The 25,885-nt window shown below is 50.2% G+C and overlaps 14 protein-coding genes across 14 annotated transcripts; 9 read left to right on the top strand and 5 right to left on the bottom strand.

The window, feature by feature from the left end:
- Positions 1 to 193: 193 nt before the first annotated feature.
- Positions 194 to 778, top strand: PV08_03668 (uncharacterized protein; the record flags this gene model as incomplete). The annotated part of the gene is made up of 1 exon (XM_016378019.1): positions 194 to 778. One exon carries the CDS (start codon positions 194 to 196, stop codon positions 776 to 778), a length of 585 nt encoding a protein of 194 aa, XP_016239589.1.
- A 927-nt stretch (positions 779 to 1,705) lies between these two features.
- Positions 1,706 to 3,772, top strand: PV08_03667 (uncharacterized protein; the record flags this gene model as incomplete). Its single annotated transcript, XM_016378018.1, has 6 exons — positions 1,706 to 1,805; positions 1,889 to 1,952; positions 2,031 to 2,410; positions 2,544 to 3,116; positions 3,184 to 3,375; positions 3,474 to 3,772. 6 exons carry the CDS (start codon positions 1,706 to 1,708, stop codon positions 3,770 to 3,772), a joined length of 1,608 nt encoding a protein of 535 aa, XP_016239588.1.
- Positions 3,773 to 3,820: 48 nt separating this feature from the next.
- PV08_03666 (uncharacterized protein) lies at positions 3,821 to 4,285 on the bottom strand (the record flags this gene model as incomplete). The annotated part of the gene is made up of 2 exons (XM_016378017.1): positions 3,821 to 3,869; positions 4,011 to 4,285. The coding sequence occupies 2 exons, from the start codon at positions 4,283 to 4,285 to the stop codon at positions 3,821 to 3,823; spliced, it is 324 nt and encodes a 107-aa protein (XP_016239587.1).
- A 356-nt stretch (positions 4,286 to 4,641) lies between these two features.
- Positions 4,642 to 5,898, bottom strand: PV08_03665 (uncharacterized protein; the record flags this gene model as incomplete). Its single annotated transcript, XM_016378016.1, has 4 exons — positions 4,642 to 5,437; positions 5,522 to 5,577; positions 5,637 to 5,723; positions 5,776 to 5,898. The coding sequence occupies 4 exons, from the start codon at positions 5,896 to 5,898 to the stop codon at positions 4,642 to 4,644; spliced, it is 1,062 nt and encodes a 353-aa protein (XP_016239586.1).
- Positions 5,899 to 7,010: 1,112 nt separating this feature from the next.
- PV08_03664 (uncharacterized protein) lies at positions 7,011 to 9,283 on the top strand (the record flags this gene model as incomplete). The annotated part of the gene is made up of 7 exons (XM_016378015.1): positions 7,011 to 7,200; positions 7,281 to 7,501; positions 7,563 to 7,994; positions 8,039 to 8,107; positions 8,156 to 8,242; positions 8,297 to 8,367; positions 8,431 to 9,283. The coding sequence occupies 7 exons, from the start codon at positions 7,011 to 7,013 to the stop codon at positions 9,281 to 9,283; spliced, it is 1,923 nt and encodes a 640-aa protein (XP_016239585.1).
- Positions 9,284 to 9,687: 404 nt separating this feature from the next.
- PV08_03663 (uncharacterized protein) lies at positions 9,688 to 10,008 on the bottom strand (the record flags this gene model as incomplete). Its single annotated transcript, XM_016378014.1, has 1 exon — positions 9,688 to 10,008. The coding sequence occupies one exon, from the start codon at positions 10,006 to 10,008 to the stop codon at positions 9,688 to 9,690; it is 321 nt and encodes a 106-aa protein (XP_016239584.1).
- A 529-nt stretch (positions 10,009 to 10,537) lies between these two features.
- PV08_03662 (uncharacterized protein) lies at positions 10,538 to 11,407 on the top strand (the record flags this gene model as incomplete). Its single annotated transcript, XM_016378013.1, has 2 exons — positions 10,538 to 11,009; positions 11,088 to 11,407. The coding sequence occupies 2 exons, from the start codon at positions 10,538 to 10,540 to the stop codon at positions 11,405 to 11,407; spliced, it is 792 nt and encodes a 263-aa protein (XP_016239583.1).
- Positions 11,408 to 12,797: 1,390 nt separating this feature from the next.
- Positions 12,798 to 13,611, top strand: PV08_03661 (uncharacterized protein; the record flags this gene model as incomplete). The annotated part of the gene is made up of 2 exons (XM_016378012.1): positions 12,798 to 13,360; positions 13,422 to 13,611. The coding sequence occupies 2 exons, from the start codon at positions 12,798 to 12,800 to the stop codon at positions 13,609 to 13,611; spliced, it is 753 nt and encodes a 250-aa protein (XP_016239582.1).
- A 926-nt stretch (positions 13,612 to 14,537) lies between these two features.
- On the top strand, positions 14,538 to 16,437 carry PV08_03660 (uncharacterized protein; the record flags this gene model as incomplete). Its single annotated transcript, XM_016378011.1, has 4 exons — positions 14,538 to 14,618; positions 14,679 to 14,848; positions 14,918 to 16,239; positions 16,295 to 16,437. The coding sequence occupies 4 exons, from the start codon at positions 14,538 to 14,540 to the stop codon at positions 16,435 to 16,437; spliced, it is 1,716 nt and encodes a 571-aa protein (XP_016239581.1).
- A 300-nt stretch (positions 16,438 to 16,737) lies between these two features.
- On the bottom strand, positions 16,738 to 17,541 carry PV08_03659 (uncharacterized protein; the record flags this gene model as incomplete). The annotated part of the gene is made up of 1 exon (XM_016378010.1): positions 16,738 to 17,541. The coding sequence occupies one exon, from the start codon at positions 17,539 to 17,541 to the stop codon at positions 16,738 to 16,740; it is 804 nt and encodes a 267-aa protein (XP_016239580.1).
- A 668-nt stretch (positions 17,542 to 18,209) lies between these two features.
- On the top strand, positions 18,210 to 19,985 carry PV08_03658 (uncharacterized protein; the record flags this gene model as incomplete). The annotated part of the gene is made up of 2 exons (XM_016378009.1): positions 18,210 to 18,230; positions 18,309 to 19,985. 2 exons carry the CDS (start codon positions 18,210 to 18,212, stop codon positions 19,983 to 19,985), a joined length of 1,698 nt encoding a protein of 565 aa, XP_016239579.1.
- Positions 19,986 to 20,578: 593 nt separating this feature from the next.
- PV08_03657 (uncharacterized protein) lies at positions 20,579 to 21,057 on the top strand (the record flags this gene model as incomplete). Its single annotated transcript, XM_016378008.1, has 2 exons — positions 20,579 to 20,605; positions 20,665 to 21,057. 2 exons carry the CDS (start codon positions 20,579 to 20,581, stop codon positions 21,055 to 21,057), a joined length of 420 nt encoding a protein of 139 aa, XP_016239578.1.
- A 91-nt stretch (positions 21,058 to 21,148) lies between these two features.
- On the bottom strand, positions 21,149 to 21,532 carry PV08_03656 (uncharacterized protein; the record flags this gene model as incomplete). The annotated part of the gene is made up of 1 exon (XM_016378007.1): positions 21,149 to 21,532. The coding sequence occupies one exon, from the start codon at positions 21,530 to 21,532 to the stop codon at positions 21,149 to 21,151; it is 384 nt and encodes a 127-aa protein (XP_016239577.1).
- Positions 21,533 to 22,586: 1,054 nt separating this feature from the next.
- On the top strand, positions 22,587 to 25,727 carry PV08_03655 (uncharacterized protein; the record flags this gene model as incomplete). Its single annotated transcript, XM_016378006.1, has 1 exon — positions 22,587 to 25,727. One exon carries the CDS (start codon positions 22,587 to 22,589, stop codon positions 25,725 to 25,727), a length of 3,141 nt encoding a protein of 1,046 aa, XP_016239576.1.
- Positions 25,728 to 25,885: the final 158 nt, after the last annotated feature.

Genomic DNA, 25,885 nt, shown 5'->3' with positions numbered 1-25,885 from the left:
TTTCATTCCGTTTGGGGAGGAGAAAGAGAATGGATTGGCAGCACAAGTCGGGGGTCGTTCTCGGTTGTGCTTGGATGGCATCATAAAAGGTAGGGGGTGGTCGCCCTGAGCCAAACCAGTACGCGAGTAGTAGACGGAGTGAGATAGATACAGAAGAGACAACCTTCGAACAGCAACATCATTAGTCCCAACAATGGCTTCACGTCCAACTACAGAGGGTCAACTAGCACAAGCTCTCCCCGGTTTGACTGCCTTCATCACCGGTCACAATCCAAATACAGGCGAGACTACGATTCAAGAGCGACGGCCGGCGAAATGGCAATCCGTCGACAGCGGCGGTATGGCGTTCAACGTCCCATACACGACGTCTGAATTCCCCGTGTCGACGAACGGAGATGTAGACATCCTGACGCACGACCAACGCCTCGCCTCCGGGAAGATGGGCATCGTGAACCCGGGAGGCACAGTGCTACGTTTTGTCGACTTTGCTCCCGGGTTCGAATCGATGATGCATCGCACACGAAGTCTGGACTATGGAATCGTCGTTGAGGGTGCCATCGAGTTGATTCTGGATTCAGGCGAGAAGCAAATCTTGCAACGAGGCGATGTGTGCATTCAACGAGGTACCAATCACGCCTGGAGGAACCCTAGCGGCACAGAGTGGACGAGGGTCGTATACATCTTGCAAGACGCCCAGGCCGTTGAAGTTGCCGGAAAGCCTTTGAAGGAGTATCTAGGACGAAGCGAAGGAGAGATTCCGCCCAGTGGGAACGATTAGATCAGATCAGATCAGACGCGTTCTGAATGGGAAGAGCCGCGTCGTTTGACGAAGTGACGGACATGTCTTAGACCTACTTATCTTAGATAATCAACGTCGTTCTTACTTGGTCATCAAAGGTCATGGATATCTTATCTGCACCACCAACGACACTCGGCAATGTACAAGAAACAATGCCCAGTCGGCCATGATGGACTCTTCGGCTCCAACGGCAAACCCTGATGATCCTGGCCGATGTCATTCGTTTGCTGGATGGCCCAGTGTCCCAGTATCCACCTCGCATGGGCTTTGGGGTACCGAGGCTGGGGCAATGACATTGTGGGCAAAGGGAAAAAATGTGGGATCAGGGCGGGGGAACAGGGTTGGCTTTGTTACCCGTCTTCTTGTAGCCGAGACGCACGATACGGACACGATTAGAATGGCTGACTGAACTTTCCCGTCCTGCCCCTTGCCGAGAAAACATTGATCCCGACTTTTCAAGCATAATCCCCATTCATCGGCAATCAGGCTTCAGCACCTAGTGAAATGGTTATGCACGTCTAACTACCTATCCCCAAAGTGAGGGGCGCAACACGCTGAGCCTCGAGTCATATTTTGCGTCTGTATTCTGCCACGGCCCCATACTCGCCTTGCGGTAGATAGGCTGAGCCAGTTACAAGGCTATCAACCCCTAGACGGGTATCCTGCTTGGTCTCCTCTGTCGGACTCGGACAGCAGGAATTGACTGGGGTCTGGGGTATGGAGAGAGTGTGTGTGAGAGATTGAAGGTGAATGACACAATCGAGGTATATCAGTATTGCCTTACGGTTACGCAGCCATTGGAAACAGACATTGTGTCTGTGTGAGTCTATCCATCATCAGGGATTATTCCTCTGAGCGCAGTGTCCAGGAACGAGTCCTCTATCGAGCACCTTAAACACGACGACTATGGCTCTCTACGTGTCTCAAGCGAGCGCAGCGCTTGCAGTTGCCATAGTTCTCTATGTGCTGCTCTTCGTCGGTAGAAGAGGTCGTAACTTTCCAGATGGTGCGTGTATGCAGGCGTTCTTCTTTCACTTTTCCCAAATTTCACAAACGGGCTAACACATTTTGGATTTTGGTCGTGCGCAGGACCTCCAACACTACCAATCATTGGCAATCTACATCAACTTCCCAAGCATAAAGTATATCTCCAGTGAGTGCTGACCGCCTGAGTGACAAGCCTAGTCCCATCAACAGCTGCCTCATCACTCACACAATCACGCCCTCGCAGGTTCACAGAATGGGCCAAGCAGTATGGAGGCATGTACACTCTCAAGCTCGGTCCCACTACGGCAGTGGTGCTGTCAGACCGTCGCATTGTCAAACAGGTTCTGGACAAGAGGAGCGCCATCTCCAGCGAACGCCCTGCAAATGAAATCAGCCAGCACATCATCACCGAAGGGGACCACCTCCTATGGATGAACAATACACCAGCATGGCGCTTGATGAGGAAGTTGATCCACCAGGACCTGACGGAGAAGATGTGCGAGAACGATCACCACAAGATTCAACAGGCGGAATCGGTGCAGATGCTGCACGACATGCTCGAATCTCCAGACGACTGGATGTCCCACCTCAAGCGTTTCAGTAACAGTGTCATTACTAGCATCGGTAAGTCCTGGTCCGGCTTACGCTCTACCTACTCATTCATCTCGAACCATTCTTACGGTGTGACCTTGCGGTTCAGCCTCGTGATGACACCAAGTGCCTAGAGCTGACATCCTTGAAACTTCTTCTTATACAGTCTACGGCATTCGCTCTCCATCAATCGATTCGACCTACATCACGCGCCTCAACGAGCTTCTCGAGAAATGGGCTCGGATCAACGAATTTGGCGCCACCCCGCCCGTCGACATCTTCCCCTTCTTGAAACTGATCCCTGAACGATTCCTGGGCAACTGGGTCACCCGAGCCACCGTGGTCCACGACGAGATGCACTCATTGTACAACAAACTCCGCGAGACGGTCGAGAAGAGACGAGAGGCAGTGGGCCCCATGTCAACGGTCGTCGATCGCCTGCTCGACCAGCAGGAAAAGACGGGTCTCACCACGCACCAAATCACATTGCTCTCCGGCGTCACCACCAAGGGCGGTTCCGACACGTCGGCCTCGGTCCTGTCGTCGTTCATGCAAGCCATGGTGACAAACCCGCACGTCGTCCAGAAAGCCCAGGCCGAGATCGACGCTGTGATCGGTGACGACCGTGTACCAAACTGGTCCGACTACGGGGATCTGCCGTATGTAGCTGCCATTGTCAAGGAGAGCCATAGATGGAGACCAGTGGCTCCTCTTTCTGTGCCACATGCACTTTCCGAAGGTGAAAATTCCATCACTTGAACTCACACTTTCATACGTGCCTATTACTGAATTGCTATTCTGTCTAGATGAATGGGTCGATGGTAAGCTCATCCCCAAGGGTGCTACGATATTCCTGAACGTCTGGGGTCTTCACCACGACGAGGCCAAGTTCCCCAACCATGACACCTTCGACCCGGACCACTACAAGGGCCGGACCCTTCTCGCATCTGAATACGCCAACTCTGCCGACTACGAGAACCGAGATCATTATGGCTACGGTGAGTGTTTCTGGTCCATGCTCAATCGTGAACCGCTTCAATATTTACTGGTACTCCTCCTTGTTCACCTCCACTGATCCATCACTGTACTCACCCAGGCAACGGACGACGTCTATGTCCCGGCATCCATCTCGCTGATCGCAACTTGTTCCACGCCATTTCCAAGATCCTGTGGGCATTCAACATCGAAAAGGCTACCGACTCAAAAACGGGCAAGCCCATTGAACCTGACACCAGTATGGTCACCGGCTACAGAGAAGGCCTGACTGCGTGCGTCCACGAATTCCCTATCAAATTGACCGTGCGATCTCAAGCCAAGAAGCAAACCATCATCAAAGAACACGATGATGCCAAGGCCAACGTATTCCCCGAGTACGAGAAGACTGCCATCTTTTAGGGCTCTACATACTCTATCGACCGGATGCCTCTGTTGTACACTTCCTTGTTATTTTAGACGCTTGCTGTATTCGGCATTGTTCTTAGGATCACTGGCCCTGACCAGGACGTGGTCGTGTGGAGCATCGGAATAGGAGTTAGATCCCTCAGTGGGATTTTGAAGGAGAGCCGACACGAGATAGATGATATGACATGATTACCATTTCTATTTCACACCTCAACAGATAGGTCTGACTTACAGACAAGACCCAGAAATGCAAAAGACGCTGCACAAATAAACCCCGTTCCGAAATCCACTAATGTAGGCCTTTTTGGTTGCTAAACCTGCTGCCTTCAGAATGTTCGGTATGACGCCGAGTAGTTTAGCTGTGGCTGTCGGCTGTCCGCAGACGAGATCTTCTAGTAGGAGCTGGAGAGCAATGCCGCTCAGACCCAAGAGCTCAATTGCCGCAGTGACGCTTGGAACGAGTTCAGAAGTCAACCCATGATGGGAAATGGCAGTAGAGACGGCCATTTTGAGCGAGCCACCCACAATTCTCAAAGAACACAAGAGACCAGACCTTATTGAGATGGGCTCGGCTTAGGTGATTCGAAGCATCAGTACGAAAAATATCAGAAACCCGAGAAATGAAGCCATGGCAAGGTCTCCCACTGCCCTCGTATTATGAACGCGGGGTCCAACGGCCATCGAGACGACCCAAAGTGTAACGAATCCGCAGCGTATAGGCTCCTTATGACCGTCTCCATCTCGTACGGAAAGTAAAATTTGTCTCTCTGGGTCCATTGAAATCAAAATCCCTTCCTCACTGGTTCATCTACGCTTTTTCGGTGCTATTGACAATCATCGCGCATGCTGCTTGTCCGGTCATCTCAACTCTGCATCAGCCTCTCCAGTGTTCGAACCATTTCGATGCTGCAAGGCCAATGGTATCCTGCGATCTCCTTGCTGAAAAGATCGAGAACTCTCAAGCTCCCATAATGCGAAGGTTCGGTGCGCAGTTTCTGCCATATAGTCAATGCGCATAGGAACACGATTACTGGCAACCAGACAGCTAATTTACTCTCCGATGGTAGATGATGACAGCAATTTAGGACTTGCCAAGCGAGTGCCGCAGCTTTGTCCGATACCTCGAAACGCTCAGAGGGACGGAGGCATTCCCCTTCAGACTGCGTCTCTCCATAGCCTGCCATCTGCGGCAGTTTCCAGGTATCAGGGCATATGAGCTGTAATTTGCAAAAACATTGCAAGGCGAGAATGTCCTTGCCAACATGGTTTTCAAAGATACGCTCCCATCGTGAGAGCCCAGCAGTCATGGCCTCGTTAAGTCGAGAAAATTCCGAAGCCGCCGATAAAGGCGTAAAGGGACTTCGGGGCATTAAGCAACCATGCACCAATAGCCCACTGGTAGTGGAGGACATCAGCTGGAGACATCGTTGCGCATAGACGACATCACTGAGGAGAGCTGTGAGCAGTAGAAGAGCATCTTCTTCGTTGTGTACGTCTTGTGGAATCTGGTTCCCTTGCAGAAGAGAATGGTAAATCGCGCAGAACTGATGGTCCGAGCCAGGTAATTTGATGAAAAGCTCCTTTGTCGAAATGTTGGCTGCAAGGCCGCAGTGAGTGGCTTGCAGAGTGTCAATTAGAAATATATAGCTGACAAGTGCACTGCGCGAATTTCAGTCAAGGTGATGATGGATCTCGTTAGACCAACGCACCTTCTCATACATATATCTCTGTTTGACAGCTCACTAGGCGGGAACAGCGGTGAGTACTCGTCGGTCAGGTGTAAGCGCCTCGATATCTGCCTATTTGTTCAGATCATCTGTTTGGCAAGATGTGAGAGATGGTCGCCGGATAGACGTACAGTGACTGCATTACACAGAATGGTAGAGGCATTGCGCCAATTGTTCCATCCTACTGACATCTGTCCGTATGTAGCCAAGAATGATGCCTATGAAAGTGCGTTAGGGGCCTTTTCCGGGGCCTTGAACTGGTGTACTTACTGCGACTACTGCTTCTACAAGCCGTGCTTCTCGATTGTCAACCTCTAACATAACGGACCAAAGATTGACGCCGGCAACAAAGATGCCGGAAGAGACATCCACTTGGTCGATTTTGTTCCCCATTGTGAACAGGCTTGAATCCTCGGGGGACAATGTTGCGGATGACAAACATGCGATTGCGAGTTGAAGATAAGGCGGTAGTGCCGACATGGGAGACGTTACTAGGTCGATATCTCTGATAAAGATGTAGTGTTTCGCTCTCGTGACAAATGCCTCTTGTAGGCGTACCAATTCATGTTCGGGTGGGTACCTTGTATTTTCTGATAGCAATGTCATAGGGTAGTTATATGCGCAGACATCCTGTCATGTACTCATCAGCCTTTGAAGCCCGGACTGAGTTGCCGTTTATTGAACTTGAGAATCTTCGCTCACCGGTGAAGGACCCTCTGAGCTGTTTCCGCCCAAATCTGACATGACCGAGTCTTCCTCGTCGTCAAAGCCCTCACTATGGAGGATTGCAACTCTGAACCGCTCGAGGAATGATGATTCGAGATTCTCGTTAGCATCATGTACATCCCATCGAGATGGATCACGTTCGCCTGGCCACTGCCGCGGGTTGAGTGATCTTGGGTCCCTTTGCGCTGGCTGCATCATCAGGGCTACATGCAGTCGCAATCAAAGGACGCAGTATTCTGGAGTGGCATTCATTTGCGGCTTGAGGTTCACCGGCCACTAAGCCATGTCCACCGACTAACTTAGTCACAATCTCGGACACCCCACGGCCTTGACCCCCGGTCGGAGACTGGGGTTCTTCCCCGCACCTGCGAGGTAATAAAGTCTGGAGACTGAGACATCAACCCCATTCAGGCCCGAGACTACATTCACTTCATTTTTCTCTCCTTCAACATGAGGATATGGTACTTGAAAAGCATAATGGTATCATGTCGAGCACCAAGAAGGACAAGCAGGTACGCTGATAAGTCGCTTGCATGGCCAGGCCAAAGGATTTCTCAATCAAACAAAATCATAACTCTAGATAGTGCGACATATGCTCCCGGTGTTTTGCTCGATCCGAACACTTGGTGAGGCATCGCCGGACACGTGAGACACCATCCATTCAAATTTATATCACGATACTGAGCCAATAGATACCAAAGAAAGGCCGTACTCCTGTCCCCATTGTGGCCGCGCCTTTCAACGTTGCGATGCAAGAGATGTCCACGCCAAAAAGTGCTATGCAAGTCCGGGCAATGACTTGGACGGAAACGAACGCAAGCGTGTCCGCGTCGCTTGCGGACCTTGTCGTCGGCGAAAACTGCGGTGCGATGCGGCACAGCCGTGCGGTACCTGTCAAGCTTCCAAAACTCATTGCGAGTATCTTCCGCCGTCAGGAGCTTCGGCAGCTGCTCTCACTTCACCCTCTCGGTCCGACCGCACAAGAGACGACGAGCTTCAGGGTCCAGTAAACCATGTCGATGTCCAGCTGAATGACAGCTTGAACTCAGCAACGGCCCAGAATTCTTCTAGCAACGCTTCCATCAACATTGCTGCCATTATTGACCCTTTGCAGGCCATAGATGAGAATGTATCTGTTCTCTTCCCAGAGGCACTCCCTGAACATCATGAGGTTGCAAGCGATCAGTCCATCCTGGCTCCCGATCTCCGCTCTGATGACTTCTGTCCTCTCCAAGACAATGATCCTCGCGGAGTGGACGATGTTTGGCATGTCCCTTTCATGGAAAGTTTTTCCCGCTCTGATGCAGGAACTGAGGACTGACTAGCCATAGAACAGCGAGTTCTGGTTTGACCAATCCGAACTTGACTGGAGTGGCCAACTTTTTGAGGAGCATATGCCAATCCTCGACTATGAGATGCCCTCCCAGCTGACCAATTTGACCGCCATTATGCAAGAATACTTTGAACGGAAATCGCGACCGTCTTCTCCATCTCCTGTTAAAGTTAAGAAAGTATGCTACTCGGCTCCTGCACATATCGACAACCACAATACGGACATCATCCGAGTGTTTCACAACGTCTTTCGAAGACATATTCCAAAAACATTTTCTCTCTTCGAAGACACGACTGGCATTAGTCCCAAAAAGCAACCAGCTTTCCTACTTGCTCTGGCTGCTACTGGTGGATTGTTTTGCACGACCCCTGGCAGTGCACAAGTTGCAAGGTCAATGTACGATGATGCTCGGCGGATGGTCCTTTCAACTGTATGCATAAAACCTTTCGGTGTAATTTTACTCATCTGTTCTAGGTTAGCATTCGAAATCGTCCAGACGAGCTTTCTTTATGCCGAGAAGATAAACTCACCGTGGTGAAGACTGTTTGTGTCTCTCAAAAGATGAGTCGATTCAATAATGACTGAGACTAGTTCGTTTTATTGGCCTTGTACGATCTCTGCAGTGGTGACAAAAGGAGTTACGAGTTCCTTGAGGTGTTTCACGGCAACCTCATTCACGTGCGTGCTTCTGTTATTTCTCTGCACTCACATTCTAATTAGCCACTGCTACAGTCTGTTCAAGAGTATAGCAAAGCATGCCAATCATCTACTCATACGGATGACGTAGACAAGAATAACGCCAGGTGAGCTATAAACATAATTCGATGCACCAACACATGAGCTCCTTTCTAACAAAGGGCATAAAGTCTCCTGGAAGCTCTGCATATCCTCGATTGCTATCGAGTTGTCATCATGCAAAGACCGCCCTCTCTCGCACGGAAATACAGCGAAACGTTCATACGCACGCCCACAAATCGAAGTCGCATCTCTAAGCTTCATAATATCATAGCCGGCCTCGTGAGTGGTGGACACACGGTTGACTTGGGCCGAAACACCACCTTTGGTCTAACAAGCCTGGCCTTTCTGAGCTCCTTTGTATGGCCTGCCACATACCCGCAGCAGAATGCTTACGACACGGACAATACTGTTCCCAATGACCTTTTCATATGGAGAGCCGATTTTGCCGAGCTGGCCTGTGATACTTGGCTTCGGACGGTCTATAACCAAGGAAATCTGTCTCATTTAGTCCTATACCACTTGATGGGCATTATACTGAATTCGAATTTCACTGTACTGCAGAACTTTGCTCATTCCTCACCTAGATCGGCAACACGAGATGCTACGAAAGGGTTGGCTGGAAAAGAGATTAATGCGTGGACGAAGGACAGGCATTACGCGACCGCTCAGTGGCATGCGGAGAATATGATTGCCAGCATCGAAGCTACTCTGACCGATACAGCGAGACAATCCCAGCATTCCTCAACTCGGCCCACGTCGCTACCTACGGAACTGCCGAGCTTAGCGTTCGAAGCACCGCATGTCCCTTACGCGGTCTACTACGCCAGTCTTGTTCTTTGGGCTGGTGCATTCACGGCATTGAACACAGCGACATCTGCTATTTCAGGCCGAGCCCAATTGGCAAGAGGCGAGCGGATCTTGCTTACACATAAAATGCACATCGCCCAGCTCCTCGCCAGGCTGCTGAGTGGCATTCCCTGAGCAGTGCGCACAGACTGCTAGCTATTTATCAGCGCGCTTGACTGGAGAAGCAGGGTCGTAAACAGAGTGTTGCTGTCACCTTTATATCTACAATTTGGCATTCAACACGGAGTCTCCATGTGCTTTCATGAGCTACCTGGTTCAGTTCCACAACAATCTCCTGATGTCCGGGTGTCCTGGTGTCCTACGTCCCGGCATAGCGGTGCAATTCAAGGCGCAGTTGATGAGTGTCCTGTCAGAGTAGATCATTATTTCATCCCAACCACCTTGATGGCCAGCCACCTACTCCTTGTACGTAGCACTATATAGTTATCACGTCCCCTAGGATCCAGGTAGATTCTACAGTTTTTCATTCTCCGTTTCGCTCCATCACCTCCGATAGGTCCTTCACTTTTGGAAGCTGTCTACCCAGAGGCAGCAACATGACCGATCAAGAAAATAGGTGGCTGATCAGAAAAGTTCTCCAGGTCTGCTACAAGCTCGGCAGCACTTTTACTCGCCATGGCCTTCTGGAACCCCTCGATTGACTTCCAAGTCATGGTCGAAGCAACGCTGTACGGTTTTGATCCGTCTGGGCCTGCGTCGAAAGTGATGACTCTCCAGTGCAAAAGCCCATATTCCGTCCAATACTTGGTGACTAGTTGCATGTGGTTGTTGGTGTAATATTGCAAGTTGAATTTGGCATCAGCCACCGCCGGGTAGGCCACCATCGTGATGTAAGACATGTTGGTGTTGGATGGAGAAGCTTTCGTGGCACTGGTTCCGAAAAAGAGTACGGCTCAAAGTCTGTTACAGCGTGGAAAAAGAGTCAAGGCATACGTAAACTTCGAAGTGCTTGGTGATCATATACACATCTTGACCATCTCCTCTAGGACGGGAGAATTTTGTACAGGGGCTCATCAGACACGTCGCCGATGTAGGGACCCCGGTTGAATCTCCAAGTCTACCCACTCCATGGCAGTCCGAAGTCCCGGCAAGGACTGGGGATGTAAACGGTCTCATTCTACAGACCCTGAATTAGACATCCCACGGTTGTAGCGGTCTCGCGAGTGAAGGGGTAATTCAAGTCCAATGTCTCTCGTTAAGTTCTTGACCGTCAGAATCTGGAGTATATACCAGCGTTCAGGGAGATTTTCATTCCTTAAACTCCAATAGCTCGCTAGCCGTCCATATAATCTAGACGTCGTCTAGTACCCTTCCGAAGAGAACAAGAAACTTTTTCAACCTCTCAGAGCTCAACATTGACTCTCCAAAATGGCACCAGCTGGCAACATTTTGTCTGGACGAACTTGCCTAGTAACAGGAGGGGCTGGGGGTCTAGGCAGAACAATCGCTCTCGCTCTGCTAGACGAAGGCGCAAAGGTGGTTGTCAGTGACTTCAGCGAAAGCCTCCTCGACTCTGTGGCAGCAAATTTCCAATCGAAAGAATCCGTATTGTTGCTTCCGGCCGATGTCACGGACGCCGGAGCAGTGGAATCTCTGATATCCAGGACGGTAGAGCACTTCGGCCAGCTTGACGTCCTTGTCAATTGTGCCGGCATCTTTGACCGCTTCGAGCCGGTGGGGCAACTGAACCAAGCACTGTGGTCTAAGGTCATGGACGTCAACATCACAGGACCTTTTCTGTTGAGCAAGGCTGCTGTCAACCATTTCCTAGACAGAAGAGCAACAGATGCATCAATCATCAATATAGGGTCGTTGGCAAGCGAGCACGGATGGTGTGGTGGTGAGTAGAATCAGGATGAACGCAGCTGGCGAAATCGCGCGTTGTACATACTTTTATACTGACTCGTGACCTTCAAAGGTGCCGCATATACTACCAGCAAACATGCCGTAAAGGGCCTCACTAAAGCCACCGCGGCTTTCTACAGAAACAAGGGCATCCGGTGTAACTTGGTCATGCCGGGAGGAATGAACACCGACATTGTTGGGAATGTTGCCCGAAGCCAAGGTCTGCATGCAGAAGGTCAGAAGATGCTAGATGCCGTCGTAGATGTGTTGAACACACCTATTTCCGATACGAAAGAGGTGGCCAATTTGGTTACGTTTCTGGCCTCTACGAGGTCATCTGCCTTGACTGGTGCTGTGGTCAAGGCCGACCATGGTATAACAACGGTCATATAGGACCGGTGGTTTCAGCTCTTCACGTACTGAGATGGACTATGTCTGAAGAGCCTTTCATGAGCGTTCGTAAGGTGGAAAAAGGTCAAAGGACCTCAAGGGCCATCAGTGATGTGGGCGAGAATAAGTTATCTCACTTTCAAATCTGCCTTACTATCCTTCAAGCAAGGCCCTTAGGTTTATAGTTGGCACAATGGCGCGCTATATATCGAGCTGGAGTCAATTTTATGTCTATCTATACTGAAGATCTAGTCTGTTGGAAGGTAATCGACACAGACCTTTCGCCATTGAGCAATCGTCTTGGTCAGAATATCTTGAGGGATACACGACGAGCCATTACGTGGAGCAACATCGTGTCTACTGGCCAAGTTATATGATGCATATCCCTTAACGTTACTATTTGAACCGATCCGCTTCTTCATACCTGGGGAAGAAGTATGCTTTTGCGCCAGCATACTCTTGAGAATAATCTGTCTTCTGATCTTCGGTCTGACAGGCATTTGGTCGTCGTGTCAATTCCTGCTCGGCGTCATTTCGCTGTCTCACCATAAGGACGTACCACCAGGAAAATTTCGACCTCTGCTTCGTATACAGCCTACGGTATCGACCAAAAGACCTATCGGTACGGTCCCAATAGACTGAAGAATGGTAGTTTACAGATTCTGGCTGACTCATTTAGTCTTCGGCGACTCCTTCTTAGCTTCGAGACGACTCAGGACGAATATAAGGCCGAACTTTTGATCATTCGCTGGTATCCGTGCCTTTGGTTTTGATATTACGTATCAGAAGGAGCCTCGATACGCTGCTGTAGGTCTATACGAAGCGCTGATGTCCTTTCATCTGTTCGGATAAAAAAGGGGTTGAAATGCCTGAGTCAAGGCCACCGGAACTTACCACATTGCGATGGCCGTGGGCCCATCTTTCTTGCTACGTGAAGAATCACGAATACACTTGGTAGAGAGTCAAAACGGGCGAGCGGGTCGGATGGCCAAGCAAGGGGTATCCGTACACCCACGGGTGAAGAAGGTCACCGTCTCTCATCATAGGGTTACCCCTATACTGCTTGCTCACGTTCGGACAGAGAGTATAATGAGCTTCCTTGTGGAGGCGGGGAATGGAGACATATCTCCACGAGTTTCAACTCATTGTTCAAGCACGCCTTGGAGGGGAATAATGAGAAGGAAGCCACTCCAATGTTAAGCCATGTGGATAATGAGTGCTCCGGGCGGCGCAACGCCGTATTTGAGGACTTTTGCACTTTGTCGTGTAGTTCATCACATCAACCTGATTAGCTGCAGTCTCCTTCTTACAGTGGCATGAAGTTCCTTTCGCGTCACGCTCTTTAACCATCATATTGAGTTCACGATACCTTGATTTTGTTATCCAACTTAAGATGGCGACTCTTAAAGATAAAGTCATTGCTGTGAGCGGAGCTGGAGGAGGTATCGGTGCTGCCACGGCCCATGTTCTTGCTCATCGTGGAGCAAAACTGTCGTTGGCCGATACTGATGCATCTGCATTACAGCAACTCTCTCATGAAATCTCCACCATGTATAAGACCGAGGTGCTCACAACGACTGTCGATGTAGCAAATTCTGATCAGGTAGATCAATGGATCGCATCAACTGTCAAGCACTTCTCCAAGCTCTCTGGAGGTGTCAACCTGGCTGGAATAGTCGGAAAGGAATTCGGGAGAAAGGCGGCACATGAGGTCTCCGATCACGACTTCGATCTAGTCATGAGAATCAACGTGAAGGGTGTCATGGCCTGTCAACGAGCACAGTTACAAAACATTGAAGACGGAGGGTCTATTGTGAACGCCGCCAGTGTCTCGGGCAAGATGGGCATACCTCAGGCGTTGGCATATGCTGCGAGTAAGCACGCCGTCATTGGACTCACCAGAGTTGCTGCGGTCGAAAATGGCCATCGTGGAGTAAGAGTGAATGCTATTGCCCCGTAAGTCCCCGTTAACGTTCAAAAGAAAATCCGACGAGTTTGAAGTTAATGGAAACTATAGAGGGAGTATCGATACCAGGATGCTGGATGCCGCTCGGGAAGTCCACATAGGCGATGGAGATCACAAGTCACCAATAAACAGGGCCGGCAAGGCAGAAGAAGTGGGAGCTTTGATCGCATTCTTGCTGAGTGATGAAGCAACATTCACAACTGGAGCAGTCTATACAATCGACGGTGGACTTACTCCTTGAACCTATAATACTACATTTCGGCCTATCATTGGACGAAGCAAATCTACATCTCCCAATACAGGTTGAGCTGTTTTTCTCAGGTGGTCCATTGTGGAATAGGCTGAGGTGCGGGTATATCGTAGACTCCAGGAAGCGAGAGGTGTTCGTTCAACAACTTAGTGTGATAGTTTTCACAATAGTTCTGCCACGTTTCTCTTGAATAGGCCTACCACCTATATTGCGGAGGGTTTGCCTCTGTGGACTGTTATTTCTGAATGAATGCATATCCAGTGGCGTCAACTTAGGGCTCTCCGATCTGGTGGTAGCTTGTGCTATAATTCAATTTGGGGGTTGTGACAAGATGTCTGGGAGGTCTCGAAGCTTGTGGCGTGCGTCCGTCGTGAAGTCTCTGTTTTTCCGTCTTGATTACTTGGTGTCTTCAGTGGAAACCTCCTCGAGTCGCACCCCAAACCCCATGCGCAAGTAACCCCACTCTCCCCAGGCCGGGAGCTGCAGTTCTGGGGAAATTCCTGCCCCTTCGAACAAGCCTGACCAATAAGGAGAAGACTCCGCTCAACCTGACCCTTCCAGACGGCATGGTGTGAATACGAGAGACCACAATGAAAACATGCGATAACCAGCATATTACACTTTCAGAGGCTTGGTGGTTCCGGATGGGGTTCCAGGTGCCTTGAGTGCCGTTAAATGAGTCTTGACCATGCTTACTAACATGGTCGTGTTATTGTGCAAGTTGCATAGAGTTCTTGTCTCATCCACATTCAGTAGAGGTTCAAACACTGGCCACGGAAACCCCATAATGCTTGTGGTAAGTGTATAAAATCTACACTGATAAGCAAGCTGGTCTCGCTTGCGTAACAGACTACGGCTCCTCTTTCTGTGTAGGCAAAATGGCAATGACTAAAGAAGAATCCTCTGCCTATTCAACCATGCCGACTGCCCATGTTGACACCACTGAAGTCGAGGGAACGACCCTCTGGAGTCACTCCAAAACGTTCGCATTAGTTGGGGTAAGTGCCATTAACAGACATAATCTATATTGACGGCGTTGCTAACAACGTCTTGGATAGGCGGTTCTCACTCTTTACTTCTGCGAATTAATTATTTTGGTCGGCGGCGGGACGTTTGCACAACGTGTTGCCGCTGAGATCGGAGGTGTTGGTCTAACCTCATGGCCATCATTGGCAGTGATTATCTTCACCGTTGCTCTTGCAGCGCCGCTTTCCCAGGCTTCAGACTAGTGAGTCGCATCCAAATGTGCCTGACTCACACATGCCCAAGATTTACAGCTGACACATCCACGCGGTAGCTGGGGCAGAAAATGGATCCTTGTTGTTCCTAATATCGGCGGGATAGCGGGTTCCATTATCTCCGCCCGTGCAACTTCAATGGGAATGTACATCGCCGGATTCTGCGTTGGAGGCATCGGCTTCGGCTCGCAAGGCCTCATTTTGGCAGTGGTCTCTGAAGTCCTCCCGCGGCGATTCCGGTCCTGGGCTCAAGCCTCAGCTAACATCATGAATGCTCTCGGGTCCATATTTGCCCTGGCGGTAGGTGGTTACCTGGTCCAATCTCGTTCAGACGGCTTCCGGATCTACTTCTACATCTGTGCCGGTGTCTACGCTGTTGCTGTCCTACTGGTGTTTCTCCTCTACAACCCGCCACCCAGAGAATTGCAATTTCTAAGTCTCAGGGAGAAAATCTCGGCCCTTGACTGGCCTGCATACTTCTTTCTTGGGACTGGGTGTACTTTGCTCTGTTTGGGACTTCTGTGGGCGGAAAACCCCTATTCCTGGAAAGATGCTCATGTACTCGCACCTCTTCTTACCGGCGTAGCTCTACTCATTATCCTGGCTGTCTACGCTACAAGGTTCAAGAAAGACGGCCTGTTCCACCATGCTCTCTTCCGCTACCGCAACTTTCCAATTTCGGTCGTCGGCTCTGCTCTCGAGGGGATGGGCTACATGACTGCGGCGGTCTTCTTTCCTTATGCTCTATCGGTGCTTCAAGCGGGCCATCTGAGCACTTATAGGCAATACTTATGTCAGATGGTAGGCTTCTGTGCCTTTGGCGTTGCCTGTTTCCTGTCCGGACTTTACATCTACAAAACGAAGTCGGTCAGAACAACAGGAGTAGGAACATTTGTCATGTTTCTTATCTTTATGTGCGTCATGGCTGGTGTCAACGAAAACACCCCCTCAACCCACTATTGGGGCTACATCCTTTTCTACGGCATGGGTTTGGGCCTGGCGCTCGTCACATTCTTCACGGCTGCTCAGTTTGCTACGCCACCTGACCTGATTGCGACCACTTCTGGAATTTGCACAGGTGTTCGCAGCTTAGGTGGCTCTATTGGACTCTCCATTATTAATGCCATATTTGCCAGTACCCTCACGAGCAACCTTGCACCAAAGGTCACCAAGGCTGTGGTGCCACTAGGCATCAATAATACAGACATCGGTCCTCTCATTGGCGCTTTAACCTCTGGAAATATGGAATTGGCACAAAGTATCCCGGGAATCAGTCCTGAGATCATTGCCGCCGCTGGTCTTGCCATCAAGCAAGCATATGTCCTTTCATTCAGAAACGTCTTCATTTGTGGAGCAGTACTCATGGCTGTGGGCATCATAGGTGAGTCGATCCCTCTCTATACGCATGATTCTTTTGACTGAGTTCTCGGGTCCAGTCTCGTCCTTCATGACAAATCCTCGCTCAGAATTCAACGCAAATGTGGATGCACCGATCATTGTCTCGCCGGGAAGTGACCCTGAAGATGAATCTAAGGCTGTCCCTGTTCAACACAACGAGAACCAAGAGCTGAGAGAATGAAAAGAAAGATTGAAGTTACCTCGGCAAGGAAAGTTGGGTAACCACCAAGAGGAGCATCGCAATGAATGATTTACTGGAGACATGAACGTAGGTATGGACTCGCAGTCATTGTCGATAGCTGTGGGAAACTTTATGTAGCTCGAAACCAGAATGATCAATCTTTGGCTGGGCCCATTCGACTTACGTTTTCGCCACGCTCAGAGCAGTGAAACTAGTGAGATGAAGCAAGATCAATATGAGGATAGACACATCATCGCATTCTATCGAATTATCCTAGCCTTACCTCATTATACGCACTAACTAGTACTGCAGAGCAAGGGCACCTCCATCGCATCTAACAACAGTTCCGGTGACATAGCTAGCCTCATCACTCAGCAAAAATGCAATGACTTGAGCCTGTTCCATCGGCTGAGCCCCTCTCTTGAGAGCCGTAGCTTGGATGCCCGGCTCTACATATTCCTTCGCGACACTCAGCAGACGTTTGGAGAGTGTCAACCCTGTAGCAATAGCGTTGACCCTGATACCGATGGGTCCATATTCCGTTGCAGCTGCAGTGCTCATCGTGCTGATTGCTGCCTTGGAAGAGCCATACAAACTGATGCCCCGTTCAGTCTGTGTAGCAGAGATAGAGCTCATGTTGACAATGGCCGATCCGCTTTTCATGTGAGGAATCTGATTCCGCATACAGTTGTATACGCCACGAGTATTCATGTTGATCGCGAAGTCGAAGTCTTCTGAGGCTGTCTCTGCCAGTTTGTTATATTTGTGGACTGCTCCAGCTATATTAGCTGCACCGTCCAGGCGCCCGAATGTGGCGATGGTCTCTTCGATCCACCCCTTGACCTGGTCCTCCTTGCTGACGTCGACGACCTTTGTGAGGAATTTCTGTCCGGGCAATGCTGTCTTGGATTCCTCCTGGAGAGCCGTCTCTAGTTCTGCGATCCCACGAGGGTTGTTGCTCATAGCAGACACAGTAGCTCCACGAGACCAGAGAAGAAGAGTCGTTGCTAAACCGATGCCAGAGGTTGCTCCCGTGATTGCGATCACCTTACCCTCGAACGGATATGATGATAAAGGTGCGGGAAAATCCACTTCAAGACCCATGGCGAACGTTATAGTTGGACCTGCTAGTAGCTCAATGTCGCTTAACGTAATTATAGTATCAAACAAAGTCTTCGTAATCTGGACTTTACTGTGTTGCGAATCTCTAATTGTCGGCCTGGATATATTCACGAATTTTAATACTCTCTAAAACGTAATGAGCTAGTACTGGAGACTGCTTGATTCACATCTCCACCCCCCACAATTCCATGTCCATGGTAACCAACTACAAACTTTCAAGATATCGGCAAAGCCCGGAGAGTGTTCACGACCTCCCCGCGGATAAATATGGGGTAAATATGGGGTTGATTTCAAAGCCGGGGCAGTCCAGTCAGGACTTCGTCCGAAGCCTCTTTGCCTTCGTGTTGTCCGCTGATGGGTCCCCATGTCTATCTGAACATTGAGATTATCTACTGTTGGAAGAAGGGGACCTCTTGTTTATTTCCTGTGAGCAAACCTACTTTGCATTCATTACACTACAGTCCCAATCTCAGGCTGCCGATAGGTGCTGTCATCTTACTGTTACTATTGCATGTGTCCAGCAAATGACATATCTGGATCTTAAGGATGTTGCGAAAACTGCCCTCGCTTGGGTCAAGGTCAACCTTTGACGTAGGCTCATTTATCTTATGCTCAAAGACAAATGATTGTCTTGTTAGTGCACCAAGAAGATGTCTCAAATCCTGCCGTACGTATGCGACTACAGTCGAGGTATGTATCCTTTCGTCATCTGAAATGATGGACTTCGAGCCACTGACAATCAGATTTAGGGCACCAGATACGATGCCGAATATGATGTGGTAGTCGTTGGGTCAGGGGCAGGGGGACTGACTGCCGCCTTGACGGCAACTCTCAAGGGCAATCGAAAGGTCCTCGTCGCTGAGAAAACGAAGTGGTTTGGAGGTACGACAGCGTACTCAGGAGGGGCTCTGTGGCTTCCTATGAACCCCGTATCATTGTCTGCCGGTTTCCAGGACTCAAAGGAGCGCGCAGATACATATTTACGGACTTACTTGAAGGAAGACTACGACAGTGCTAAAACAATGGTGGCGGCCTATCTCGAAGCCGCCCCAGCAATGACTGAATTCCTGGAATCTAGCTCAGCCACACAGTTCGTCGCTGCACCTACCCCAGACTATTACATGCAGCTGGAGGGGGCTTGCGAAGCAGGAAGAACTGTTCTAAATGCACCCTATGACGGGCGAAGACTAGGCCCGATGGTCAAGCAAGTGCGCTATCCACTGCAAGGATACTGCGCCTTTGGTTCGTTACAAGTCGACCTCCTGGATATGAATAGGTGGAGACAACCCTTCAGGAGTCTGGGAAACTTTTCATCGGTCACTAAAGGTGTCCTGCGATACGCAATTGACCGCGTACGGTGGGGAAAAGGAACGAAGCTGTGCAACGGCAATGCCTTAGTCGGTCGACTACTGGAGAAATCTACACAGTCTGGCATCGATCTCTGGAATAATGCTCCAGCTCTCGAACCGATCATCATGAACGGCCGCGTTGCTGGCATGGTGATCAGGAGAAATGGCCAGAAGCTGAGAGTACGGGCACGAGACGGAGTCATTCTGGCAAGCGGTGGGTTTGCACGATCAAGCGAGCTGAGCCGCAAATACCTGTCAAACCCCGACTGGACAGTCAGCCCTCGAGGAAATGTGGGAGACGGAATGCGATTCGGTCTTGCGAGTGGAGGATACTTGCCAGAACCCCTCGGGGAAGATGCCGCCTTATGGTCTCCTATATCAATTTTGAACTCTACAAAAGGACCTGCTCGTTCTTACCCTCATTTCGCTACTGCTATCACCAAACCAGGCTCGATAATGGTGGACAGTGACGGCAAACGGTTTGTCAACGAAGCAGCGGCTTACCAGGATCTGGGACGCGCGACTCATGAGGCGGGTGTCCGTGTTTCTTACTTGGTTGGAGACAAAAGACATCTTCGGAACTATGGAATGGGCATGGCTTTACCAGGAGGGTACCCTATTAGGCACCTCATCAAGCGTGGCTATCTCATCCAGGCTCAAAGTATTCCAGCCCTTGCACAAAAGATCGGGGTAGATCCTACCAATCTTTCAGCTACTATCGACCGGTTCAATGGATTTGCTCGCAAAGGCAAAGATGAGGACTTTGGCCGCGGAGATGGATCGTTCGACCAAGCGTACGGCGATTTCGAAGTTAATCCGAATCCAAGCTTAGCACCCATTGAGAAGAGCCCATTTTATGCTTTGACTCTATACTCAGGAAATGGCATCACTATGTATGGCTTGGCGACGAACAAGGATGGCCAGGTGCTGAAGGAATCGGGAGAGCCAGTACCTGGTCTATATGCCGTGGGTGCAGACTCGAATCACTTCTTGCGAGGGAAATATCCATCTGGTGGCCTGACTCTAGGCCCTTCAATGGTGTTTGGATACCGTGCAGGTCTCCATATTGCAGGTTGATTGTCTTCTTGTGTAGTACTGTCAGGCTATCATCTCGATAAGGTGAAGCGTTCTATTAAGATTGCAAAGTAAAAAGTCTTCATGTTCCAAAATATGGACCAGGCTGCAAATGCCAAGATTAGTCAGATATGGTATGAAGGTGCAAACTAGGGAACCTGTGCTTGTCCAGTGCCGTTGGCGTTGGTTGAAGATGCTCAAAGTCACAGGATCGCCCCTTGCTTCTGTTACTCCAGGATCTTCCGATCAAACAACGGAAGGCCCTGGAGACGACTTCTCCACTCCTTGGACTGGGTGAAGGTGGGTAGTGAAAGGGGTAGGTTCCTTGTCTTCGAAGTTTTCCCAGAGACATCATCCTATTCGTGATCTGCGTGGCCGTCTCGGAACGACTCCCCTATATAGGAGTGTTTCATCATTTTGATGCTAATAGCTGACCTTCTAGCCAGCATCGTTAACAGTGTCAACGCGAAGCAACACAAGTGCCATCGCCCAAGGTGAGAAACTCTCCTGCTTTCCTGCGTGGTTCTTTATGAATGTGTTAACCATAACAAGTGCAATACTCGGTCTACACACACAAAATACAAGTTGCAGAAAAGATGGCAGCAGCATCATCATCGAAAGTCGTAAGTCTCATCTTGTACCATCCTGTATGAGTGCAGATAAAGCTCACGTCAAGTCTTAGGTAAATGGGAAGCCTTCAGTCCTCAAGATTGTGGGACTCTTCAAGAGAAAACCAGGAATCTCTGCAGAAGCATTCCGAGATTACTACGAAACCAAACATGTTAAGCTGTTTGAGCAGCACGTTGCCCTGCCTGGCGTGTTGCGCTTCGCTCGCCGCTACTTAACACAAATTGATGGCATGTCGTCACCTCTCCCAACTACTACCGGTGGCTACGATGTCATCATGGAGGTCTGGTACAAGGACCGGGATTTGTTTGAGTCTCTGAGAAGCAAGCCAAATCCTGAGTTCACCAAGATTGCCATTGAGGACGAGGAACAGTTTATTGATCGTAGCTCGATGACCATGTATTTCTCAGAAGATGTGGAGAGTAAGCCTGGGCCGTGGGAAGTATAGAATTGAAGACACTCTGATCTGGGGGCAACTGAAACAGTGACCTATAAAGCAATTTGGTCCATGATAGAGGTCTGTAGCCGCTCCACGTTTCTTAGTGTAATTCCTCCTTGACTTTCACACTTCCTTCTAGATATCTGCCATCAACAAAGTTGAATCCACTTAGTCGGTCGTACGTGTGAAGGTCCCGGGCCTCCCAAAGCGGCCTTGTGATGTCCCAGTACGGCTTGTAATAGTCCTTCTTGATCTGAACCTCCATGAACCAGTCGTTATCCTTGTTCCAGATTTCGACAAAATGAAATCGACCGGGTTCTGTTTTGGAGTGAAAGACGTCGAAATATATGCATTCGGGTTCCCTGCAAACCTGCACCCAACATGCCCGGAACGCCTCGAGAAATTCGTCGACATTTGTGGGGTCGATGTGTATAGTTCCCACATGTGTTACGCCCTGATGGGACATAAGATGCGGGTGTGCCATAGAAGGTAGTAATGCTAGTAAATAATGGATGAAGACCCGAAGCTGTGCAATTAGACTTAGAACCCAGTCTGTGTAGACCGCAAGAGAAGTGCTGAGTGTGAGGTAAACAGTGGAAACTTTATACTGAATAGTGCCGCGCTCCTTATTAAACTGCTCGACCCCAGTACCCAAGCTTCGGACCTAATGGGGTGCATATACAGGCCACAGACCCCAACACCTATCAATATTCTCGGATATTGTGAGCTCGCATACTGCTAATCAATTCAGTGACGCCACTTTTGAATGGTATCTGTCTGTCCCAACACCGACACCTCCAGTGAAGACATTAGTACCGTCACAGAAACGACTTACGAAGCCTGCGCCGCTGCATGCGATACGTCCTCAGCTGATTGCTCTGGATTTACTACCCCCATCGTCAACGGTATAGGAACATGTAACCTTAAGACTGAGGCTGGCCTTACCGTGAGCGATTTCCGCCAACTCCGACGTGTGACTTAAGATATCGATGTAGGGTCGAGGTCACGCCTCCGCCCTCGTGTTTTTGAGAGCTGCATGGGAACAATCACAAAACAGATCTCCCGTGTTTTCTGGGTTCTCTTGTATAGCTACTCTTTTCTCCTTGAAATATTGACCAGCGAAGCGCCTGGGTTGTCGCATATTCATTATGTTCTCGGCCTGAGTTGCTCTTCTCGCGGTCTCTTTCGACTGCTTCATCGTCACTTCTTTACTCTGTTCGTGATAAATTGATAGACTTTGATCTCTTCGAGCCTTAAAAGTCTTTACTGTCGAATCGAGAAAGGGTTATTATTCTTCTACGGTAGCTCAGCTGCACGTTGTCCCTATTCCAACAATTGGATGACTCAGCAACATCATGGGTGGATCGCGTTTTGTTTTCTGCATCCAAACTGCTTCTTGTACCGCAACAACGCGCATGAACCACAACGCTTTGCTAACGTCGGCGCTTGTCTATTGCACGGCAACCGTCTTTCAAAGCATATAACTCCTACTGTTGGGATACGGAGGCTGCGCCCTGATCGTTCATCTCAACGCCATCATGAACCGTTTTACAGCGGACTATTCGTCCAGCATCAATTCGACTCCTGGCAAAGAGCCCCAACGACCACGCGCGAATCTGTTCGCTTCCAACACCCCCCAGCTAGCCAGTACAACTCCTATCGCACCTCCTCCCTCCCAGATCTTTGGCAGCTCGTCTTTCGGCACCGGCGTAAGCAAGCTACAGTTTTCCAAGCCTTCGAAATCGTCCCCTCCACTACGCTCTCCACAGTTCGACTCATACGAGGAGCCGCGCACGAAGAATGGAAGCCCAGCCAAAGAAACGGCGAGACCGTACCACACTTCTTTTGGGTTATCGCAGGCCTCGGAATATACTGAGCAAGATGACGCGGAATACTCAGATGAAGACATGGAAGAGCGAGGGATGGAGGATGAGACAAACCAGTTTCGCTTCTCCCAGGGCTTTGAGCGTGTGAATGAGCAGTCGGCAGCATCACTCATGAAGTTCAGCACCATGAGTGGAAACAACCGAGAATCGAGACTGTCGCAGCATCATAGATCTTTGCGGACCTCCAGAATCTCCGCTCTGCCTAACAAAGGGAATGAAAATATCGTCATTAGTCTCGCTCAGAACATCGCGACCAGAGCACAGCCAGCCACTCTAGCAGAGCCGGATGAGGTGATCTTACAGACCGAGCAACTTCTTCGCCAGCTGGACGAGCAGACGCAGTACTTGGTTGACAGCAATAGAGCCCTTCAGGCCGTCTCTGAGAGGGTCTTCGAGTTGATCTCTGTCTGGCGTCGCTTCATTGAGATAGACCGCCCTGCGCTTGATAGCAGTGAGATCGGTCCACAGCCTTCGGCGCCCTCTTTCACGAAAGCCAATTATCTGGCGTCACTGTTGCTCGCTCTTCGTCATCCTCCTGCTTCTCCAAATGGCACGCCGGCTCCAATGCCTCAACTTCTCCTGGAGTGGCTCGACGAGTACCATGTCTCATACGACTCACTGTACCACTCTGTGTCTTCAGCTCGACCCAGTTGCGTGTCTCACGACTTGTTTTGGGATGCAGTTCAAAGCTTAGTACTGAGGGGCAAGCTGAACATGGTTATGCAGTTATTTGCTGATGCCGATTTCCGATACGCTGCGTCTGCAACAGAGGAGGGGACAGACGAGATCGGCTACAAAGGCGCACAGCTCCAAGCTGTCCAGAGCGCCATCTATCGCGCGAGAGTTTTACTCAACTCTTGTCCTGTCGTTCAACTCGAAGATTGGAACGTGGCTGGTCCTGATTGGGATTTGTTCCGAAGCCAAGTAGAGGCGGAGCTGGAGAATTTGACAGATCAAGCTTCAGCTCACGAAGACCTTGAAGACGATGAATCCTTTGAGGCGGAGAATTTTGGCTTGCGCAAACCCGGCAAAAATCTCCTCGCTAAGCTTGGGCAAAAATCGAAGTCGACCCTGCCATGGACGATCTACCAGAACTTGAAAATCATTTACAACATCATGCTCGGTAGTGCTGAAGAGATTGTTGCTCAGTCACAGGATTGGCTTGAGGCTGCTACGTCTTTGACGGTTTGGTGGGATGGCACTGCAAATGCATCAGTTGCACAATGGAGTTTCGACGTCAGCCGAGCTAATAACTTGAATGGAGCAAATTTCAGCGAGGAGGAGCTCTATCTGGCGCGATTGCGAGACTCGTTTCTCAGCGTGACCGATCCCAAAGACAAAAACGCATTCCAGATCAATGCCATGTCGCCTGTTGAGGTGGGTTTAGCCGCGGTGCTCCAGGGCGACATTCAAGGCGCTCTTCTGGTGCTCCGTGTCTTGTCCCAATGTGTTGCTGCTTCTGTGGCCGAGATTGGGTCGAAAGCTGGTTGGTTAGACACCGACGGCTCCGCTTCTCGACCAGTCGGTTTGAACGATGAGGATCTCATGGTGCTCAGCTACGGCGTGAAAAAGCCAGCTCTGTCCAAGGACGATATCCTTCGAGGCTATGCCGATCAGCTCTTCGAGAAGGACATCTTACGACTCCCTGACGGCACTGCCATTGAAGGTTGGGAAGTAGCAATCTCGGTCGTGACACGCCTGGATGACCGTGAGGCCATGCGAAATGCTGTTGGTGGTTTCCTTGACCAGCTCCAGGTTGTCTCACAGGATCGAGCCGAGAAGCTCACCAATCTGTGCTCAGACCTCGGCCTGCAGGAAGAGGCTCGCAAGGTTTCGGATCGTTTTGGAGATCATCTCGTCAACAACACCACGGAATACGGCACGGCTCTGCTATGCTATTCACGGAGCCATGCGCCGCATAAGATTCGTCAACTGGTTGATCTGCTGATCAGCTACTCCTTGGTTCAGTCTCGGGCGTACCCGCCAGAGAACGAGATGGACGATGGACTGCACAGCCTGGTCGGAAACCCCAAGTCCGCTCTGTCAGATATTGCCGAAGCCGATCCTCAAGCGGCGGAAATTCTGCAATTCTACCTTGTTGGCTATGCTTGTCTCAGACGGTTCTACACGTTACGCGACCAAGACGTTCTTGACATGAAGCCTTCCCATCATCTCAAACCTCTTGCTCGTCGAAGAGCCGCTGCAAAGGCCCTTGTCGCGGCAGTCAACAGTGCAGCAGACAGTATCTATGGAGGCCTTTACGACCCTGAACGTCAATCTGCCATCCAAGTCGACGGACTTCTCACGCTCCTTGGCGAGGTTACTGCATTGCTCGCCGACGGTCAACCGTCAGGGAAACCGGTATTGACCGCGACGCAGATCTACTCGATCCTGGCTGCGATCGAAGACCTTTCCACAGTGTCGACGCGGGTGTATGTAGCTACGGAAGAATGTTTGCAGGCAGCACTGCGCAACTATCACGGCTCGCAGCCTCCAAGTCCCCACGCCATGCTCAAAAAGAGCATGTCGTCCGGCACGAACTCGGCGTTCAGCTTCAGCATGATGGGCTCGGAAATGCTGGCCAAGAGTGATCTGACCAGCACGGGCACCGGTGGCAAGAGTGCAGGAAGTAGCGGTGTGCTCGTCCCCTCCCAAAACAACGATGGACCGAGAGGATGGGACTGGCGCGCGAGGTTCAAGGGCAAGGACGTGACCGGCGCCGAGGTGGTGAGGACACTGAGAATAGGTTTGGCCGAGGAGTTGAGCCTTGTCGAGCTTGACAATCGGCCCTGATGAGCCTGGCATGGGCATGGGCATTGTATTGTATCGTATCGACATTTGCATCTACATGTACACAAGAAGAAGAAGAAGAAGAAGAAGAAGAAGAAGAAGAAGAAGAAGAAGAAGAAGAAGAAGAAGAAGAAGAAGAAGAAGAAGAAGAAGAAGAAGAA

Source organism: Exophiala spinifera, assembly GCF_000836115.1.
Source record: "Exophiala spinifera strain CBS 89968 unplaced genomic scaffold supercont1.2, whole genome shotgun sequence".
Lineage (NCBI taxonomy): Eukaryota > Fungi > Ascomycota > Eurotiomycetes > Chaetothyriales > Herpotrichiellaceae > Exophiala > Exophiala spinifera.
The sequence above is the reverse complement of the archived record's forward strand: the minus strand, read 5'-3'. Positions and strand labels throughout refer to the sequence as shown.